A 22,449-nucleotide genomic window follows, 5' to 3' on the forward strand; every position below is an offset into this window, starting at 1 on the left:
AAATTTTATTTATATCTAGATAAAAATCATAAAACCAAAATATCAAATGGTAGCAATAAAACTAATCAAAACCTTATTCTTTCACTAAAGGAAAGTGATGGAAACATTGTTGTTTCCTATTTTTATAAGCATTTCTTACCTTGAAAATTAAATTGATGAATACAGAAATACATAGTACTACATATCAGATAACCAAAAATACACAAAAATACTAAACTGTTTACAGTGAACTCCAGAAATAGTACATCATAGACAAAGACAACACTTACTGTTCTTTATATAAAAAATTCAGATACTAAAAGCAAAAAATGATGTATTACAAAATTAAAACTAAATTGAGTCTTAAAATAAATTCTGTAAATTGTAAACTATTTGAAAAGATTGAAAATTAGAGCATTGTCATTAATCTATGTACAATTATGCACAAGCTATATTTATTCTGAGAGAAAAGCATTCTGCGAATAAGCAAAATGTTTCTATCTCTACAAATTAGTAAAATGCATTCCTCAATGTATGATAATAATAATGATCTTTAAATGTGCTACATCTTTTATTATAGAACAGATATAGAAGTTTTTAAACATTACTGATACTTATAAAAATAAAAGGTAAAAATGAGAGCTGAGGTTTTTCAATACATGTCACACAAAAAGCAAGATTACGAAAAAAAAATTAAATTGCAGTCTAGATTCTACGAATATAGACAGATAAAAATTATATTTTAGAAATATAGAGAGTACTTTATTTTCATTTTTAAAATTTACCAGTGACATTCAAAAACTCAAGGAATAAATTAAAAAAACAAACAATCATTAAAGAACAGAAATGTAACACTAAGATGAAGAAGAAAATCTTAGTAGTAATATAAATAACCACCACTATCTTTTACACAAATTAACAAATGATACAGAATATATGAGAAAATACTAAATGAAAACGTACATCACCCATCAGAAAAAATTAATTTTAAAACCACTTCTAAAGCCATAAATAATGATAATTACAATTTAATAATAATTGGAAAACAAACAAAAATAAACTTATAAAATAATAATAATAATAAATAAGTAAACATATAAATCAACAAGTAATATAATTTTACACATCTATAAATACGTATCTACATCTATATGTAATCAATATTTAATCTTCCTTACTTGAGAACTTTTAATTCTTTTGTTGTTTCATTCCTTTGCTTTTTTATATCATCAGAGTCTCGAAGAGCTTCTGCAAGATCTGATACGGCTCGATCTCGTTCCTTGCGAAGACGATCACAAAGCGTACGAATGCTTTCTCTCTCTAATACAATTTTGTCTCTCTCACTGAAAGCCCAATCCCTTCGCCGTTTAGCAACTTCAGCTTCTTGCAAGGATTCTAGTTAAGAAAAAAATACATTAACATATTTTCAATTAATTTTTCACTTATAATTTATCTGACATTTTGGAAAAATTGAAATACTTCTTTTATTTAACCTCTACAACCACCGTTAGGTACTGTTTCAGAAGATGAGATGAATGACAAGTAACATGTGAAAATGTCATGCCTGACCAGGATTCATACTCGGATCTTTCAGATGAAAGGTCAAGATGCTACCACTCATGCAACCGGGGCCAGCTTCTTTTAACTACCTTTAATTAATTTAATGTTTGAATTAAAGGTAATTAATTCAAACATTTACGACTTAGTTATCTAGAAATTTATAAGAGCAAAACAATACACCAATTCTGACATAACAAACAGACCCACTCTTTTAGATTTTATAATTGTAAGACCAGTACAATTAAGTATAATTATTCAAAATGAAATAAATATACAACATTTTTATTGTGCTATTTTCCTTAACATGGAATACAGTGAAATTTATTCAAAACCTTAATACTAACAAGATTTCAGTGATAGAAGCAAACAAAATAACTCAGATATTAATGCATATATATTACTTGTTGCTAATATACATACTTTTTTTTATTAAACTAAATATGTGATCTACAGTATTTTATTAATAAATTAATTATCATTTATGGAAAGTAAATAAACACCCAAGTAACCAGCTCAAAGAGACTTTGTGCTACTGCTATATGGAGGTGTGTGGCTTAATTGATAGACCAAAGTAACAATTCTTTAACTATATGGTTGAAGGAAATTGTGACTACCGGAACTATCAGTGATGTGTAATACTGAATAAAATTGAAATTCTAAAGATGAAGGATAAATGTCACTAACAATTTTATAATAACATTTTTAAACCTTAGTATATGACAAGGAGAAATCTGATAAAACTTAAAAGAAAACCAATTTTTAAAAATACTCATTACAGGAACTTAAGATTCACCATTATGGGTTCTATTCACATAATAATATAATAATGTACGAGATAAAATAATACGATAAATAACATAACTCGCTGAAATACAAACGAATGTATTTTAAAATATCTAATCTAAAAAAATTATCATTACAATTTTGTTATTTGTGCAAATGATGAAATTGTTGAACAAGAGAACCGAAAACTGCGATGTGATTGGTAATTGACGATTAAAGCTCTGGCTGATGTATTTCCGCAGTTGGATGCACCTCTACTTACATGACTGTCACAAAAAAGCTCAGATATCAAAAGTTGTGTGCAAGTTGGGTACTGAAAATGCTCACAGATCAACACAAAGAGCAAAGAATGTGCAGTAGACGAGTGTTTTTAGACACTGATTTGATTTCCCACATTATGGGTGACAAGACATGGATATCCTACATCAATGCAGAATCGAAACAACAGTTAATGCAGTGGTGCCATTCAAGTTCTAGAAAACTGAAAAACTTTAAGCAATCTCTGCACTCGAGTCGAAAAATGTTGGCTACCATTTTTTGAGATAAAAAGGACATCATTTTGGTTGATTTCATGGAATGCGGATCAACAATTACAACTCATGTGTACTGCGAAATGCTCAACAAACTGAGACATGCAATTCAAAATCGACAACGCAGGAAACTGTCGTCCGGCATAATCCTCCTTCACAACAACGCATTTCCTCATGTTACGCTACCTTAACCAAGAAGAAGATTCAATATTTTCATTGGGAACTTTTTGACCAACATCCATATAGTCCTGACCTTGCACCTACTACTTCCTCTTCTTGCATCTGAGAAAAGTGGCTTGGTGGATAACGGTTTGAAAATGACAAGGAACTAGAGGAACTCAACATTGCTGTTGTCAACTGGTTCAATTCCCAGGCAGCGAACGTCTGTGCAGAGGGGTTAAAGAAACTGGTGCAGCATTATGAAAAGTGCTTAGAACTGAATGGTGATTATGTGAAAAGTGAAGTAGATATGTAGTAAGTAAACTAAAACAGTAAGTAAAAACCTTTTCTTATGAGTTAATTTTTATTAATGACCAAACGGCTCTTACTTTATGAATATGCCTCATATTTATAAATTAATGAAGTATGTAGATAAAGAAACAGAACTGATTCAGAATCCAAATTATGGCCATGCAACTAATGTTGTACTCACTGTAATGAATAATAGTAATTTACTTGATAAGAGCTATCGTGTTTTTAATGATAATGTTTATTGTAGCCCTTTTTAGCTTCAGCAAAAAACAGTAAAACTGATCTAGTGGGCACAGTGCGAAAAAATAGAAAGTGTACCCTAAAGATGTTATAAAACAGAAATTACAGAAAACTAAAATGATGACTTTGTATGAAAAGACAGGGAAAATGATGACGTTGAAATGGTGTGACAAGCATGAAGTTTTGTGTTTTAAGAAAAGATAAAAATGTAATGATTCCCTCAACAATAAATTATTTTAACATTTACAAGGGAGGGGGTTGATAAACTCAATCAAATACTGAGTGCTTACTCCCTATAAAATATGGTATAACAAAAATTTCAAACATTTACTAAACACATGTATATTCAATGTACCACCTGTTTTGCATAAAAAGTGTGGAGGGCTAATATCACTACTGTTTAGGGAAGCATTAGCTGAGGTGATTGCTGACAAACACTACAATGATAAACCTAAAAGGGTAGGCTGTCACTTGAAGAAGATCCCCTTCGGATGAAGGAACATCATTTTCCAGAATATGTATCAGCCACATCAAAAAAGGAAAATGCTTTGAGAAGTTACGTTGTTTGTTCTCATCACAAGAAATGAAGAGATACAAGGTTCCAGTGTGGTGAGTGTGATGATGAGCTGTATGCAGCACTCAGTTTTAAAATTTTCCATACCGTTAAAAAGTTTTAATTCTAAAGATATTTTTAATTTAAAAACATTTTAAGGGTAAATTAATAAATAATAAAAACATTCGTAACTATTTTTCTGGCATTTGTGTAAAGGTAAGGTTAATTTTTTGTTTTTTCTAAATTTTGAATAAACTGTTTTGTGTGCTTAATATTAATTTTGTATTACATATTTATCTAAATTATTTAAAAGAATAAAAAAAATAATCAAAATAACATAATTTTTTAAAAAAAATAAAAAGAAGCTGGTAAGGGGTTGAAGAAATCAGAAATATTAGGTAATTTCAATTAAACATTAAAAAATTGGATAATTAAAAAATTAGATAATTTAAAAAACAAAAAAGCTATAGATTTATGGTTCTGCCCAAAATTGCAAATGTTTATTATAAAACTAAAAATTAAAATATATTTTATATTGGTATGATTTTACGGATAATTTTAAAAGGTATTTTCAAAAGCATGAACATATCTATAAATTATACTTCAGTATAAATTTATACTGAAATTACTACAGGTATAAGTTTTATTACAATTAATAAAATACTGAAGGATTCACTTCTCAATATCATTTATTACTATTATTACCATCGTTATTATAAATAATTATTGTAATTACAGATAATTGTTAAAAAAAAAAAAAAATTAACAATCATTGTCCCCTTATGATGTGGTGGTCCACATCTCAGGTTATATTGTTACCCCAGAAAAGAAAAGACATGAAGTAACTATAAAATATCAATGGCTAACATAATGTTTAATAAACTAGTTCGCATAGTTAAAAAGAAAATCATAAATTATGTTAATTTGTACACATTAAACTAGATCCAAAAATATAAAGATAAATATAAGAGCAGTATATTTTGTGCAAACAGGTTTACTTTTAATAATTTAAAAAATTAACAGAATTAACATCATAAAAAAGGTAAAATATGGTAAACAATATAATAAGAGAAATAAAATAAAGAGTGACATTTAACACTCATTAAATTATCTCCAAAGAAACTAAAATTACCTTGCAATTCTGCTTGAAGTTTATCAGCATACTTTCTTAACCTCTCAATTTCTTGATTTGCTTGATCTAAATTATCCATCCTTTCTTTCTGACATTTTCCAAATAAGTCAATTGAAGCAGTCTGTAATTCTCTAGGATCTTTTCTACCGGCATCCCTAAAACAATTACCAAAAGTAAAATTATATCATGTACAGCCTAACTATTATAAATATACATTAAAAATAAAACTAGATATGTATTTAAATAATAAAAACACAAAATAATAACTATGACAGACAATCTAATTATCTAATAATTATTAAATAAAAACAGAAAATGAATTTAAATAAAAACTGTTCATTAGCTATACACAAACAACTTGTAACAGCAACAAGATAACATGTATGAACAGTTCATAAAATTAGTTTAAGAACGAAAAGAAAGATTGAAGAGGTTTAAACATGAGATTTTAGACAATGCATATCTCCACATATCACTGCAGCCTTAGAGTAGTTACACGTTATGTTACTTAATTCTACCTAACAATGTTAGACCTTCATCCACACCATAAAAACTTAAGTTTATACAAATTTTTCAACAAAACTATTAAGCATTTTTTTAATTTTTTGCAGATACCATTGTAGTTAAATTTACATTCACAAAATACTGACATACACTAATATTTTATTAGCACAGAATGTTAAATTATACAGGTTAATCATTTTTATAATTTAAAATTACAAAAAAACTGCTATAAAGGCACATTAGAAAATTAAAAAGTTCTGAAATTTATAACTAATAAATGAATTTTTTATCATTTCAGTTTGTTTTCTAATAAATCTGAATATTTGGAAGTTTATTTGTATTCTCTTTACTATGAAATGTAAAATTATAAAAACTGAAAATGTAATTCTACACTTTCATACATCTCTTTGAAAGACATCTCAAAGAATTGAGAATTTAAAAGATATATTCTAATTTTTTGAAAAGGAAAGTTAGTTAGAATTTAAAAAAATAAAATATTATTAAGTATTACATATTTTTACAAAATGAATTAGTGATAAAAAACATATAATCAGTATTACCACATATTACCTGGGAGGACATAAAGCAATAAATATCAATGACCGATAATGGATGTACCAGAATGTCCTACTACATTATTAGAAACAGTTATATCCTGTTGATCCTGGTGATCCTTCAGATCTCTCGGAATACAGTATTATGGTATAATACAGCATTACACTTTAGAATGCACATCATTACAGTCTACTTCCATCAACTACTGCAATAACAATCTTTTTAAACACAGAAGACAAGTCTTTTCAATCACAGGTTTTTATTAAATACAATTTTTAAATATATGTTAAGTATGATATTTTAAAATGTTTTTAATAATTATTAGATTTTTGTTGCTCTTGAGCAACCAGACTAATTTTTCCACTAGAAAAGTTATTTTTTATAATAAACGACTTTTGACTAGGGATTTTTGGCATGTAAAGATATGAAAATTTTAGATTTATATTTTATTATTACAAAAAATAATACTGCAAGGCTGAATTTTTAGAAAAGGTGAGAAAATGCACATTTGTAATATAGGTACAATAAACTATATGACAGATATCCTCCAAAGTTATTGATGGATCTAAACTGACTTACTGTTTTGGTTTTAAATGAAATTCATTTAAGAAATTTGTATTTTATTCAAAAAATGTATCATTACTACTACACAAACAAAAATTTATTTAAAAAGCATCAGTCTTTTGTTGCAGTTAAAAATTATTTGCTGCATGAAACTGACTAGCTTCTTGTCTATGAATTCTATATCATTTCCAGCTGAGACAATTCTTTTAGATAGTTTAAAACATTCAAGCTAGAATATAACAGTACCTACAACTTTGTAATCTGAATTTTTCTTCATGGTTGTGGTAAGTAAATGACACTGACAAGTGAATGCAAAATTCTGATTTCATCATTCCTTATTATTCAGTTGATTTTCAACAAATGCAGTAGATTATTTTCTTGCAGTTTGACTATAACATTCTGCACTATAATGGCCAACAAATGCAATAACACTAAGGTTTCTTATTTCACTCATTCTGTACGTCGTCCAGACTGTTCAAAAACTTGTATAGATTCTTCTACATTTTGGCTGGCTACGATCAATTATTGTAAAAATTCAATCAGGGCTCAGTTACAAACTACTGACTATCTAATCAAATCATCTCTTCCATTCTTCAAACCAAATATTGCTCAATTTTTCCTAAACCCACTTTTATACATCTAGAGTGTAAATTTAACAGCTTCTGGTTTTTTATATATGATTAATGTATATAAATCTAGTATGGAAATAAATATTGTATGATTGCTATATATGTTGAAAGAATCCTCCAGCCTATTACTTGGTTTAATTTTTTTATAGAATTAATTTCAATTGAGACCTTTAGGGCGAGGGCATGCTGAAAAAGTTCTTCATAAGTAATGGAAGGAAAGACGGTAAAAAACCATTCATTATTTATTGATCACTATTATAAGCACATTAACCTCATTCAAAAATGTATAGAAAAGAATATTCAAGTATAGAACTGAGTAAAACCAGAAAGAAAACCCTAAAAATATCTCAACAAAGAAACTGAAATGAGCAAATTATGATCAGATGAATCAGATTTTGATCAAATGATGATTAGATTATTCTACTGAAAGAAAATCTTTAAAATAATATAAAAACCAAACCAGTCACATTTCATTTATGTTTAGTGAACGTTTAGTACTTATTTTAATTTTTTTTTTTATAAAAAATTGTCAGAGTCTTTGACCTGACCCTATTTATTTATAAAGCTGAACTAATTTGAAATCCTGCAAGCTTATCTATCCTCTGTGTTATTTTACAGCCTTCTCTAGACAGGGGCTATATGTACAGGAAAATAAAAGGTAATTCCTATTATTATCCACAATCTGAAGATCAACATACTTGATGGTGGGTAAATGTTTTGAAATATATCATAAAAAATGAGAATATGTTTCGGTTCAGTTTACTTTTTCTATTATGAAATAATTTTATAATGTTTGTTTTGCTTCCAGTTTATTAACAACTTTTTATTTTATCTTTATGCTTATTTTTTTTTTTGTTATTGTCACCTTTTATTTCCTACTTATCTACTATTTTACTTATTTATTACTTTTTTTATTAATGTGAATAAATTATTGGCACCATAGTGGTAGTAATCATTTAATTACCAGAACTATGATTGTAATGAAAAAAAGTAAATGTCATTCAGTAAACATAGATTCATGTATAATATCAATATCTGAAATACTTTTAAAATAGCAAGATGAAAATAAATGAATAAGATTATCCGTTATCACTTCTCTATTTTTATGTTTAATTAGTAAACATAAAAATAATACACTGCAAGCACAGTAACAAAACTTAATGCAAAAAAATGTCATGGAAGAATCAGAAATCATTTCTTACACTACATGATATCTATGTACAATTAAATCAGCAGAAAATAAATTCTCTTCTACTATTTTTTTAAATGTAAAGATTGCAATACATTCTTGGAATTTTACATTTGAGTATGCTTTTAAAAACCTATGTTCCTAAAAATACTATGATACACTCATAAACACTCAACATTGCAATAAATTCTTGGATTTCTATATTTGAAATTATTTTTTGCACAAACAGTTATCTGCTTTTAGAGGACTACGTTCCTAAAAACACTGTGATATATTCATAAACATTAACCAATAAATTATATATTTAAAATATTTGTCAAAAACTTTAACAGAATTCCCCTGCCCCAACCACTGGACTGATATCGCCAAATTTTTTTTTAAAATGGAAGCTTATAACCCCTAGATATATCATCAACAGTCCCCTGCCCCCTCCATACACAGTGGATAACGCAGTGCTAGTAAAAAATAGATTTATATTAAATAAATATAATACTGCAACTATAACAATAAGGAAACAAAATACATTTTTAATGTTTCATTAACTTACAGCAAACAACTGAACAAAACTCAATTAAACTCAAACTAATGTTAGTTTGTTTTCTTTTTGTATGGATGGAATAGTGAAACACTTACACATGAAAAGGAACTGAGCAAGTTCTCAAATCTTGAATAATAAATTAAATGACAAAGTTAGGATATCAATGAATACTATTATAAGTAAATTAAGAATTAATTAAAAAGTGACTTTTCCACTTACCTTTCTCCTCTACTGTAAGCATACTCAAATCTTGCTTTAAATCCTTCTCTTTGTGAATCTTCTTTAGCTGTAAATTCTCCAAATTTCTCTCGCAGATCATTACATTCTTTTAAAGCTTTATCTCTATCATGTAATGCAGATGCAATTTCCCTTTTCAGAGTTTCAATATGATATGACAAAGCTTTTTTCTGCAGGCAAATACAAAGGTGCCAACATATCATTTTCAGTATACATAAAACAAATTACAATCAAAAAATCTAGTGAGTACAAAAAAACTTAATAGGCTACTAATTATAGCCTATTGAGCTATTTATCTATCTACTACAAAAATCTGATTTATACACCTAATACTCAAACAAGTAAATACAAAATTAGCTAAATTTTTTAATGAAATGTTTTGAAATTTTTCCAATTCATAAAACATGAATTTTCAAAAAGTCTAAAATATATCAATCTTTCACAAAAAGAACTGTTAATAATTCATAAAAAGTATACTACAACTTCAAATAAAGATATTAAAAAAAAAATAATAATAACATCTCGAATCTAAATAATGCAAAAGGGTACTATCAAAAAATTCCTGAACTGCAACTGCAGCAACTGTAATTACAATAAACAAACACAAAACATTGAATGTCACTATTCTCAAGTCTGTATCGTCAGTCTGCTAAGTGTAATCATACTGTATACTGAGTTAGTAAATATGATTTCATAATCTCATATTAGTACCAGTCGGTGACAGGTGATGTACAAGGGTCATTCAAATATAAACCAGAATTTTGCTGTGTGGACTGAGGAAGAACAGTGAATGTGGTGGGCACTGCGGGTGTTAGTTAGATATGTGTGAAGGGGAGCAACCAAACAGCCACACATATGTAGATTACGCCTCTACATCAGTAGCAAAATGTCTGTGCAGGAGGTACCATGGTCCATTGTACAACAAATTATACTCCAATTTCTCACCAACGAAGGTGTCAAATCCTCTGAAATTTTTACTCGACTCCAGGCACAGTTCAAAGACGCTACCCTGTCAAAACCTCGAGTATTTGATTGGCCAAAAAATTTCAAAGTGGCCGTGATGTAATGGAGAACGAAAGTTATGAGCATCGTCCATGGACAAGCGTCAATGAAGACAACATTCAGGCATTTCACGATCTTGTGAAAGGTGATTGCCACATAACCATTGCTAGAATTCCATCAGAGGTGGGCATAAGTGTTGGGAATGTGCATAAAATATTGTCACACACTCCAGCTTCTTTATTTTCTGTTTAGCCTCTGGAATCACCATAAGGTATTACTTCAGAGGATCCGTACAAATCCGTATAAAAGTAATGCCTTTACTAGGATTTGAACCTTAGAACTCTCAATTTCGAAATCAGCTGATTTGCAATGATGAGTTCACCACTAGACCAACCTACTGGGTTTAGACACTCCAGCTGGATACAGCAAAGTGTCGACAAGATAGGTTCCATGTTTTCTCACTAAGGCACAGAGAAACATCTGAAAAAACATCTTTCAGTGGCTTCTGAATTGCTTTGAGGAAGGAGAGGCATTTTCAGACTGTATTGTGACTTGCGATAAAATGTGAGTCAGCCATGACACCCTGGAAAACATGAAACAAGTATGGAGGAGAAAAACGTGGTGAGAGGGCACCAATCACGAGCAAGAAATGCTTGTCAGCTGAAGGAGTTCTAGCAAGTGTGTTTTGGGGCTCAAAAGGTGTCCGTTGATTGAATCCCAGCTCAAATAAAAGACAGTAAATGCGGCATACTACTGCCAGTTGTTGGATGGCATCAGGCAGTATATAACAAATGATGCCAGCAACTGATTCACAATGACCTCCTTCTCCAAAACAACACATAGCTACATACTATAGCAGCTCAGACTCTGTCAAATTTGTCACAATGTGATTTCACATGTTTGATTTGCTGAAAGAACCTTTAGGAGGAATGATTTGATCACAAAGCCGCAGTCAAGCATTATGTGCATGACTGGTCGTTGGGACAACCATCTTGTTTTTTTGATAAGATCAGGATACTACCTATCTGGTAGAGAAAATATATTTCTGTTGAAATAAACTATATAGAACAATAAGGTAATTTATTTGTAACTTTATATCAGTAAAAGCTTTGTAAACAAATTCCGATTTATACTTGAATGACCGTCATACTAAATGTAAGTGTAGTTTGATGCAAGGTAAGTTCTTGCAACAAATCTTTGCATGAAACTTGGCCACTAAACTTTCAAAATGCTTTGACAGGCTTTAAAGAATATTTTTTGGGTCGTATAATTAAATAAATGTATTGCTCTTCTGAAAAAAAGGCAATGTGAAGAAGAACTGTACGTCAATAGGATTGAAGAAGTTCCTAAGTGGAACAAAAAGATGTAAATTCCTACTAATGTAACAATAAAAGACCAGAACCATGGAAAAACAGAAATTGACTATTGTACCCCGGACAAAAACTTGCCTCTCATCTCATATAAGATGACAGTTTTTGACAAAAAAAACAAAACGATAATTGCTGCACTCCCTCCAAACTTTTTACCTAACACAAATGGCTTAGTTTTTTCTCCAAAATGAAGCAATCTTAAAGATTATCGTTCTGACACTATATTAGACACTGAACAATAATCACAGAAAGTATTGGACAGTCTTGAAGAAAAGGAATTTGATAGTGCTTTTGATGTTTAGAAAAGGCTTGGGAAAACTGTATATTTTCTTGTGGAGACCAATTTGAAAGAGATGGCAGCTGTTAAAATATAAAACATAAAACATATACTTAACATTTTTATAGATTTATTTTGCAACTTTCTGAAACCATCTAATACATATTAGAAGCCAAATTAGTAGGTTAATGTACAGGGAACACTACAAAGTATAAAGATATTATTGTAAGTGTGAGAGCAAGTTCATAAAAAAGCCAAAATTGAGAAGAGTAAACACATATTTATGCATGTGACTAAGTAACAACACACATTTTCTTACTACCTATGTTTACTTAATAAAAAACCCCCTGTCAATTACAATAATCTGAAAATGAATAGTATATCACAAAAATACAAATTAGAGATTCATTTTATTTTATGCCTTTTTTTATACAATTCTTTTTTGTTTCTAACGAACTTTTTTTACAATACCAAACTATTTTTGGTCTCCTTTTAATTAATATAACTTACATATGTAAATCACTAAAACAAAAAAAGGAAACAGTTATATAATTTGCAACATCTTCAACTTAATGAATGCTGAATTGATCTATTACTAATTAAACAAATTACATCATGGTTTTTAATTCGCAAAAATCAGTCTGATAGTTTCCAAAGGGAACTACAGCAGAAAATACACTACTTCCATTGTCACTGTTTGTGGATGACATATGGGAGTAGCTTTTCCTTTTGACTCATCAGCGTTAATAGAAAAAAGATTAAATATTTAAGTTTATTAATTTTTTTAACTTAATTTAAAAAAAATCAAGTTGCAGACATTATACAAGTAAGATAGTAAATAAAAAAACAATACCTCTTCCATGAACTCTTTGCTTTCTAGTTCAAGTGCTTTATTTTTCTTAAAAGCTTGGGTTAAGTCTTCAGATAACTTTTCCATTTCTTTATGTACAGTATCACGTTCACTCATAATTAAGGAATATTCCTGCATTGCAGCATTCCTTTCTTCAGTCAATCTTTTAAGGTCTTTACTTGCTTTCATTCTTACAGCCATTGCTTGATTAATCTCTTTAACAGCCTCCTCATGCTGTTGTTGAACCTACAATAAATAAATATACCTACATAAACAATATGCCAAAATTGTGATAGAAACTAAGTTACTGATATATTACAATAAACACATCCAAGATGGAAATTATTATTTTTATTTTATGCACAAATTTTTAAACTAAAAAAAATAAAAAAGAAATCTGCTAATAAAACAATAAATGAACTGAAGCAAAGATCTCCATTAAGTGTTTAAAAATGTAAAAATAACATTTTTACAGGAATAACCACGATGATTATACCTGAATAGGATAAATATAACAACTTTCTTACAGAACACAATATTCTCAACTGATAGTATTTTTTTTCTAAAAAGACATTCAAAGATATTTCAATGATTGGGAATTTTGTACAACAGTATCACCATATGGGGTCATAATAACATGATCCTTTGAAGAAGGAAATATGAGTGAGGCGGTTAATACAATGATAAGATGAAGAGGGCATTTTAGTAATTGTTTTTATAAGTGGCTTCATTCACTAATGAAGGAATATAAAAATTGGTGGCCCATTAACATAAATCCTTCTGGAATGGTGGAAATTATATATAAAAATAGTTAATGTGTTCCTGATTTGTTTTTAAACCTTAACAGAACTTAAAATATGCCTCGTATTCTAAAAAAATAAATGTTACAATACTCTAACATCACAAATAAGCCATGAAATCCATACTCCTATTCCCATAAAAATTTGGAAAAGGGAAAAGTAAAAAATAAATACATTCATATTTTTATCAAATAAAGATTGCATTTAAATAATTTGTAAGCTCTGAATAAGTAAAAAACATTATTAGGAAGCTTTGAATCAGCTTCCAAGCTAAAAAGACTAGTGTACAAAAAGTTATGTATTATACATACAATATTATATAATTATACAATTATATAATATTATAATGTATACTACATTGTATATTTATATCCTACCCTATTAAAGGGCATTTGTATGTGTGTCTGTCTGTCTGTCTGTCTCTCTCTCTTTCTCTATCTGTGTGTGTGTGTGTGTGTGTCTATCCCCTTAGCTTAGCACTAGAAGTACAGATCACTAGCGGAAAATCCCAATTTGTTAGTACAAGACTTGTGGTGATCAGTTGTATACTGGTTATATTATTATATATCAATATGTATGCAAAATATATATATATATTAATATATTTTTTTATTTATGTGATTGTTTTTCTTCATAAAATAATGAACTATAACCAAAAAGTAGGCAAAACACGTGGGTCAAATCAAACAGTATACAACAATACAAATTACAAGAATTTATAAACCTATACATCCTCCTTAGCGATTTATTGATTTTGAAGCCAACTTTTCTTTTGTCATTGTGTCAAGGAAGGTTAGTTTTGTATAATGATTATTTGTTTTGTAAATTGAATATAATACATTAACTTAATTTATATTTAAGCTTCCAGCTCTCGTAGTGAGTGAACTTGCATATGTTGAAGCAGTTTGTATTACAAGAATAACCTTGATTGATAAGAGTACACAAGGGTTCTCATTGAAGAGACTTCAGTTTCCTGTGTGATTAACTTTTTGTATGATGATTAATAAGTCTCAAGAGCAAACTTTTGAATTGGTTGGTAATGATTTCATAAGAGAAGTTTTTGGACTTCTCTTGTTGTATGTTGGGCATACATTGTATGCTGCATTACCAAGAATAAAAGCACGGAATAGAGTGAAAGTGAAATTGTCTCCAGAGCATAGAGATAAATGAGTGAAAAATGTTGTTTTTAGAGAAACTTTGGATGATCTAGATTGATAAATCGAACAGCGATTTTTGTTTATTGAAGAGAAGAGTTTATAAGTGCAAGCAGATATATTGTTTTGAAGTTATTTTGGTTTTAGAAAGTATGATGATGGTAACCCACCCTAAAACTTATTTCCTAATGAGGAAGGTGCTTAACTGAACAATGACCAACCCTTTTTTTGCTTTTCATCATTTAAAAAAAAAAACATTTTTACACAAGAGGTAATAAATTTTGGACACCTAATAAATAATACCATTCTGAGACGCTGCCAGCCTGAAGGACCAAGCTGCGGAGGGCGTGCCTACAGCATGCCGCTGCAGTTAGTATATAGTATAATATAATATAGTACAGTATAATATAATGTTATAATGTCCATATACATTTGGTAAAAGTATCAATAATATCACCTGAAAATAGTTTGGCTTATTAATTTTTTTTTTAAGCAGAAAGACACACTACTCCAGATTTAAAGGGTTCTTGAGAGTATAAAAAAATATTTCACTGAATCCTTTTCTACTTAAAATTAATTGGTAAAAGAACATTATCTCATTTCTCAGACATTTTTATTCATTTCAATAATATATTACTATGTAAAAAACAAGGTACATGAAACTATTCATTTAAATATCCTTTTATTAGATCTTTATAAAATGTGTAAAATTATTTTCTGCATTTCTTTATGAGATTTCTGACAATAATTTTTTTTAAATTCAGATTTATATATTTAGATAAAAACTCAGCCAAACACTGACTAAATACTATTTTTGGTATTTAAACTACATTAGTCCAGCCAAACACACTAAGTACCAAATGAGCACTATGACTAGCACTAACAATAATAATATTATTAGTATTAACAAAAACTATGTTTGAATAATAACCTGGATGTTTCAAAAGTCTGGAAATTGTAAAATGTATCACAGAGGAATAGCATTATCATTTCAGAATCATCTGAAATTTGTTACAGTAAATAGAAACAGTAGAAAATAAATAAATAAAATTTCTGACATCTTTTCAATTTGAAATTAACAATAAATTCTATGATCAAAGCTGACTGAATTTTCTTTGACTTAGGATTTATGACAATCAAGTCTGGTGAATTTGTAAAAAAAAAATTGCAAAAATATTTAATTTGGACATCAGTTTTACTTTTTTAAGTGTGTAGGGAGTCATGAGAAACCCTATTTCAAATAATTAACAATAATTCATGCTTAAAGCTGAAAGGCTACAAGTGATTGGTTTGACAGGACTCAAGAAAATATAGATACAAAAACAATAACTATAAACAGTAGAATAAACAGAATAATATAAATAAACACATCTGTAGTTAAATTATTTATAAATTTTCCAAGAGTAATGTAGAAGAATCTTTTTTTTTTTAATGCAACTGATTCTATCTCCTGAACAGAGATGTTTGCAATTAACTTTGACCATTGAATTTATCATTAATTTCCAATGTGAATGTAAAATAAAAAACCCCTTACCATTTGAAAAATGTAATTTTCATTGAAGATTGCGGACAAACATTTTATACTTTTTAATAACTAAATAATCTTGGCTTGACATGGTAGCAGATAGACAAGCTGTGTTTTAAATGGTGAACAACTTCAGAGCCAAAATTACTTTACCTTTCTTTTTAGCACGCTGAATTCTTTCAGGCACACTTCCCTGTGCTGCAAGAGCCTGTCATATACAAATAGTATGTTCTACAACAGTATCCTCCCTTTTGCAATAATCACATTCGGAGAGATTCTAAATGACCACCCTCACATGAATGCTTTAAAGCATCCACAACTAGTAGTATCTGGGTTAATTCATACCCACTCCCCACGCTTATAGTCCAGCAATCTCTGGAGCTCTAGGATCAGTATATAGCTCCATCTACCCTTCGTCAACTGATCCCATAACTGCTTTACCCATCTGTAATACAACACTAGATGGAAAATCAAAGATGAAAGTTGTGACCTACCTCAACCAAAGACAGAATTCAACAAAATGTGTAAACTTTTCTCTGTAACAAATGACAGTATAACACTCAGGAAAACTTCTGAAGATGTTTGTATGGATTGTGTTCCTCTATGATAGTAAGATGTGGATAATTGAGGAGAAACAGAGAAAAAGAGGATCAAAGCTTTTGTATTTTATGGTACTACTATAGGATGATGAAAATTAGTTGTGTTGAAAAGGTTACAAATGTTCAATTTTTTTACTGACAATTGGATTACAGAAATTATGCTTGGACATACATTAATTAGAAAAATAAGAGCTGTGTGCACAGGACATATTATAAGACATATGAGAGCTTAATCAGGTCCTTCATCATAGGTGCTACAGAAGGGAAAAATGTTAGAGGAAGTCTTAGGATGGAATATATTAGTCAAATATAAAATAATATAGATTGCTGGACCTATGCTGAACTAAAGAGAATCGCTGACCAAAGAGACATATGGAGAGTTATAGCCAACAATCTACGGATTGATAACTACAAATATACAATGAAGTTCAGTTCAGTTTGAAATAATACTGCACTTCCATAAAATAGTTTGCAATTTCCTACATATAACATTACTATGTCAATCATTATATTTTACTAGGTACTAATCCAGCTTAATAACAACAAAACACAAACAAAACTCCAATAAAAAAAGCAACATATAAAATTTTAAATTTTAAAACAATTCTTAGATCAACCTTTGTTAAAGCTTCTTGGTATTCATTACGCTCTCGCAAGGCTATATCCCACTGACGAATTGCAGCTGTACATTGCTGCTTCAATCCATTTCGTTCTCGTACAGCTACATTGCGTTCTTGCACCATTTCTTCACATTGCTTTTTCAGTCTTCCAAGTTCCTCCTGCATTGAAAAGATACAAATTAATTTTTTTTATATATGTAACTTAACATTAATATGAATAAAAATTTTATTAATTCTTTTAATCAATTTGATAAATAAAATTCAAACATTAAAACTTTCTTACACAACTGACAATAATATGAAATGGGGTAGAAAAATTTAAACAAAATGCTGAAAATTATATCTAATTATAAGATTACTACTTTTATCTTGAAAATTATAATTTAGTTATATACATCTTGCACTAATTAATTTTACAACATTTGTATGGTATGTATTTTGATTAAAAAAAAAAAAATTGAAGACTAACATACAACAAAATATAACCATAATCTCATATCTGCAATCTGCAATCTATAATTATAAACTTACCAGAACTGAACTTTTAAACACAAACTAGCCACAAATTCAAAAACATATGTATTTTAAAAATAGAATATAAAGCTAGAATATATTTTTATATATATATATATCTTGTAATAAAATAAATTACATAGTCATACATTGCAACATTAAAATCAGTGCACGTAACAGTTTTGTATGCTGTAAAAATGTCTGTTTAGATAGTAAGGTCACTGCCAAAAAAATTATAATCCCATATTAAATATGTATGCATGTACAACCATATTACTGAACAACCACATGTATTAAAATACATTAATTCAAACACTATTAAATTCTATTTTCACCAGAAACATCAAATTGGTCCTACAAATACCAGTTTTCATCTTCCACATAACAAACTCTATTACAGAGGAAAAATAATATTCTCTGTCAACTGAGGAAGTGATGACAATTATCACTTTACCAACAGATACAATGTTTCAAAATTCAAATAATTTCATTTATTGCAACAAATTATATATCAATTACAATATAAGAAATTGCTTGTAATTGAAAGCATTTTAAGTTAAAAGTTCCTTGTAAAAGTCTAAAGATTGAAATTAGTTTCAATTTGGTTCCATTTCATTATTGTATGACAGAAATTTGAGTCCAGACCTTTTATTGCTTTTTATTAGAAAACATTTATAATTACATTTTTATTTTTTTTTTTAAGTTTTTAAGAAAATAAAGCCACTTTTTAAGAAAAATTTGGTTATTTATGATTCTGAGTGAATCACAGAAATACAAAGTAAAAGTTAAATTTTTCAAAAGGTAGGAGATGCAAAATGCTATATCTCAGTCAATTTTTACTACAGGAAAATAGTTAGAAAAAAAATTTACAAGCTTAAAAAAAATCAACTAATGTTCTTTGATAAAATATTTATTTGCTAGATATTTGCTCAGAACAAATCTTTCTACCTTTACCTCTCCTAAAGCAAATAGTCTTAATCATTCTGTTGACACCTTGATTTTCAAAAAAATAAGTAAAAATGAACATTTATGTCAATTTTACAACAGTCCACTAATTTATTTTTTTAATTAAAAGTAATTAGGCAATGTGTTTGCTGGAATAATTCAAATATGAGAATAAAATGAGCTTCTAATGAACAGAAAATATAAATCGATACAAAATAAATTCAATTCAGGTGTCAGTTTTAAACATTTTATAAAACCAAACATATCAGCATGAAGCAGAGAATGAAGCTAAACAATGATGTAACTTGTCCCTTTCACTTTTTAATTCACACATAATGAAAATGGTAAATGAGCTAAAATAATAATCTAATAATATATTTTAAGGGTCAAAAAATGTAAGATACGCTGAAAACAGAAACTACAAGAAATAATAAATGGCATAATTAAATTACTAGCAGTGAAATTCAGTAAAAAAATAAACCAGAGTAAAAAGATGATAAAACATAACCAAAAGATAATTATAATAAAATTATTGGGCAATTGATCATTTTGATTATTGGGGTAAATTGATCATTTGTAAATTAATGGTTTAATAACTTTATCAGGGTTGTCTTAGAGAGTAGTGTACTCGAAATTATAGTGTAAAGTAAGAACAAAATGCCATAAACAAAATTACAGAAAAATACAAAGATTACAACAGAATGTTTGAACTGAAGGCATAAAATGAAGTTGTAAGAAGTTACTCATTCAGAATTATTCATAACTTCAAAAAATTTCCAATGCTACTTAGATAAGTTTACTTTTTTAAATAAAAATAAATATACAGTAAATAAAAAAAGCTGACCTGAGTTAATTCAAGTTTATCAACAGCAGATGAATGAGAGGCAATTAAATCATCATATCTTTTCCTTAACGCATCATATTCTTCCTTCATTGCATCATATTTTTTTAGTGCAGTAATGTAATGTTGATTTAAAGTATCGTTGCTTCCACCATCTGGTACAATTACCTCCTAAATTGACAAATCCCACATTAAATTAAACATCCCATTCTGAACGTAAAACACAAATTTATTAACAGAACGTAAACATAATAAAATTTAAACCCCCATAATAAAAACTGAATTCTAATTTAAATCATTCTTTTATAATAAAGTGGTAAATGATAATTTTTGTTTATCTTTGTGTATCTGCAGTAATCTCAAAAACTAAAAATTTTTTACATATGTTATAAAAGCTTTTTTCAGTTGTACAGTATTTATTGAATAAATAATTATGATAAGGTAAATTATTTTATCCCACCTTTTCCAATGATTTCATCATATTAAGGCTGATCATTATTATAATAAACAGTCAAATCTGTTTCCAAAAAAAAAATCATCTAACTCCAGTTTCCTCATTCTCAGGTCTAGAAAGGAGATCATCACTACTATGTTTGGTGAAGATTCTGTAACTCCCCTAGATTAACACCAGGAAAAATAGTGTTCAACTTCCAATTGTAAGAACTGAATTATATCAAAGGTTCAGCCCCTCTACCACAACAGTGCCCAGTAAAACTAGACATTCTTGTTGTTGTTGGTGTTCAGGCCCCTGGTGTTTTATTTAATTTGAAATTCAGTTACAACATTTCATTTAACAAAAACTAAAATACTGCAACTACTCATTTGCAAACACTGTTCTACTTATGAAGGACAGAAAAAGTAATGCTCCTGAGGAGAATCAAGCTCTTTAACAACTTTTTTATTAACAAAGAAATACTGCAATGTTTGAAATACTGCAATGTTGTAAATATTCAAAAAACATCATGTTTTCAGATGGCCAGTAAAACATTAAATAGTGTCAGAGATCAAACTCATTGACCCACCAGCCTCTTTAGTTTATAAAAGCTGAAAAATTATAATCTTTTTTTTTCTAAAAAGTGACATCCTTGTTAGAAAACAATCTTCTGTGTATAATAAAATTTAAAACTGGTTTAAAAATGCAAATGTCTAACAGGAATTTTTGTGGATAAAGTAAAACTATATAAAAATGTAAAAAACCTATTCAATCACATTGAAAATGTTGCTGGTAACATTTTCCCCACATTTTACTTCCACTCTGTTGTAAATCAATTTTTACTGTCAAACTTCAGTGACAGGTTTTTTAATATCTTACATAGTGCAATGCGGCAGACACCAACAAATGATTGCTACCTAGTCAAATTTATTAGATAAAATCATACAATAATGCTGATCTGTTTTACAAAATAATATGCAATGTAATAGAATTCACATTTTCTGTATAAATTGACGCATATGAGAATAAGTAATTATAAAGTACATAGTTAACACACAAAATCTAAAAGATAATATCTTTATCTAATTAATCATTTAAGTAATAAATATTAAAATAAAAGAAAAAATCTAAGATGATCTAATATAAAATTTAATCACATACAAGACATTCTTTTTCTTGGTTTTAATACCAGAAAATTAAGGCATACTTATATGTATATATTTTAGATGATGTAATGAATGAAGACAGTAAAATATACTAACTGAACATATTCATGGCTTGTTTTAAAACAAGTGGGGTGTACAATGGCAACTTACAATCACCACTTTTCCCTGTCTTTTAGCATGTATAAGGAATGAATAATGTTTTTTTTTATATCCAATTTAATATTAAAATAATTCTGGTTTGGAAGAAATGGTGTTAACAACCAAAATTTGGGGTTTTCCAATTTACCACACAAAACTTAAAAGAACTTGATTTCATGAAATGATTGTTGCTGTTGTTCTCTTCATATTTACATCACAAATGAAAAATAAACATTTTTATTGCATAAAGATTTCTGAATAATTACTGAAAGAGATGTTAAAATGAGTCCGATTTCAGATTTGGCTGTGTTCCTATACTAACCAGGTGTGTACTAGTTTTAAGTAATTTTTAGAATAAAACATTTCCAAATCTAGTATAAGCACTTCCCATTTATAATCATATTAAAGAGTCAATTACAATTTTAATTACAAAATTCATTAAAATTTAAATGATAAAACACAAACATACAAACTTATTTAAAAAAATAATGGTTAACATATATTTTCATAACTAATGACAATACTCAGTAGCTGAGTATCTTCAATGACTAATCCACCTTTCATGGAAGTAATTGTCAGTACTGGATGACACTGATGGTGAAGTGTATAGGTGCACCATGATGTATTAACTACATGTTATTTCTATATACCAGAAAAAGTTCATCCAGGCATTTGGAAGGAAGGAAGTTTGGTACAAAATTTTCTAAGTAATGGTAATAATTCTTGCCATTCAACTGAGCTAGCAGGAAACA

General features: G+C 28.5%; 1 protein-coding gene across 2 annotated transcripts in view; it reads right to left on the minus strand.

Moving 5' to 3' along the window:
- Positions 1 to 22,449, minus strand: part of LOC142318344 (disks large homolog 5-like) — a 112,141-nt gene that overhangs the window by 64,982 nt on the left and 24,710 nt on the right. For both annotated transcript variants that reach the window (XM_075354933.1, XM_075354932.1), the window contains exons 5-10: positions 19,964 to 20,131; positions 17,659 to 17,820; positions 12,967 to 13,209; positions 9,447 to 9,634; positions 5,249 to 5,403; positions 1,158 to 1,374 (exon numbers count right to left, since the gene is read on the minus strand). In XM_075354933.1, coding sequence (XP_075211048.1) covers positions 1,158 to 1,374; positions 5,249 to 5,403; positions 9,447 to 9,634; positions 12,967 to 13,209; positions 17,659 to 17,820; positions 19,964 to 20,131 — 1,133 coding nt within the window. The remainder of the gene's footprint in view (positions 1 to 1,157; positions 1,375 to 5,248; positions 5,404 to 9,446; positions 9,635 to 12,966; positions 13,210 to 17,658; positions 17,821 to 19,963; positions 20,132 to 22,449) is intronic.

The sequence above is a fragment of the Lycorma delicatula genome, chromosome 1 (assembly GCF_047948215.1).
Source record: "Lycorma delicatula isolate Av1 chromosome 1, ASM4794821v1, whole genome shotgun sequence".
Classification (NCBI taxonomy): domain Eukaryota; kingdom Metazoa; phylum Arthropoda; class Insecta; order Hemiptera; family Fulgoridae; genus Lycorma; species Lycorma delicatula.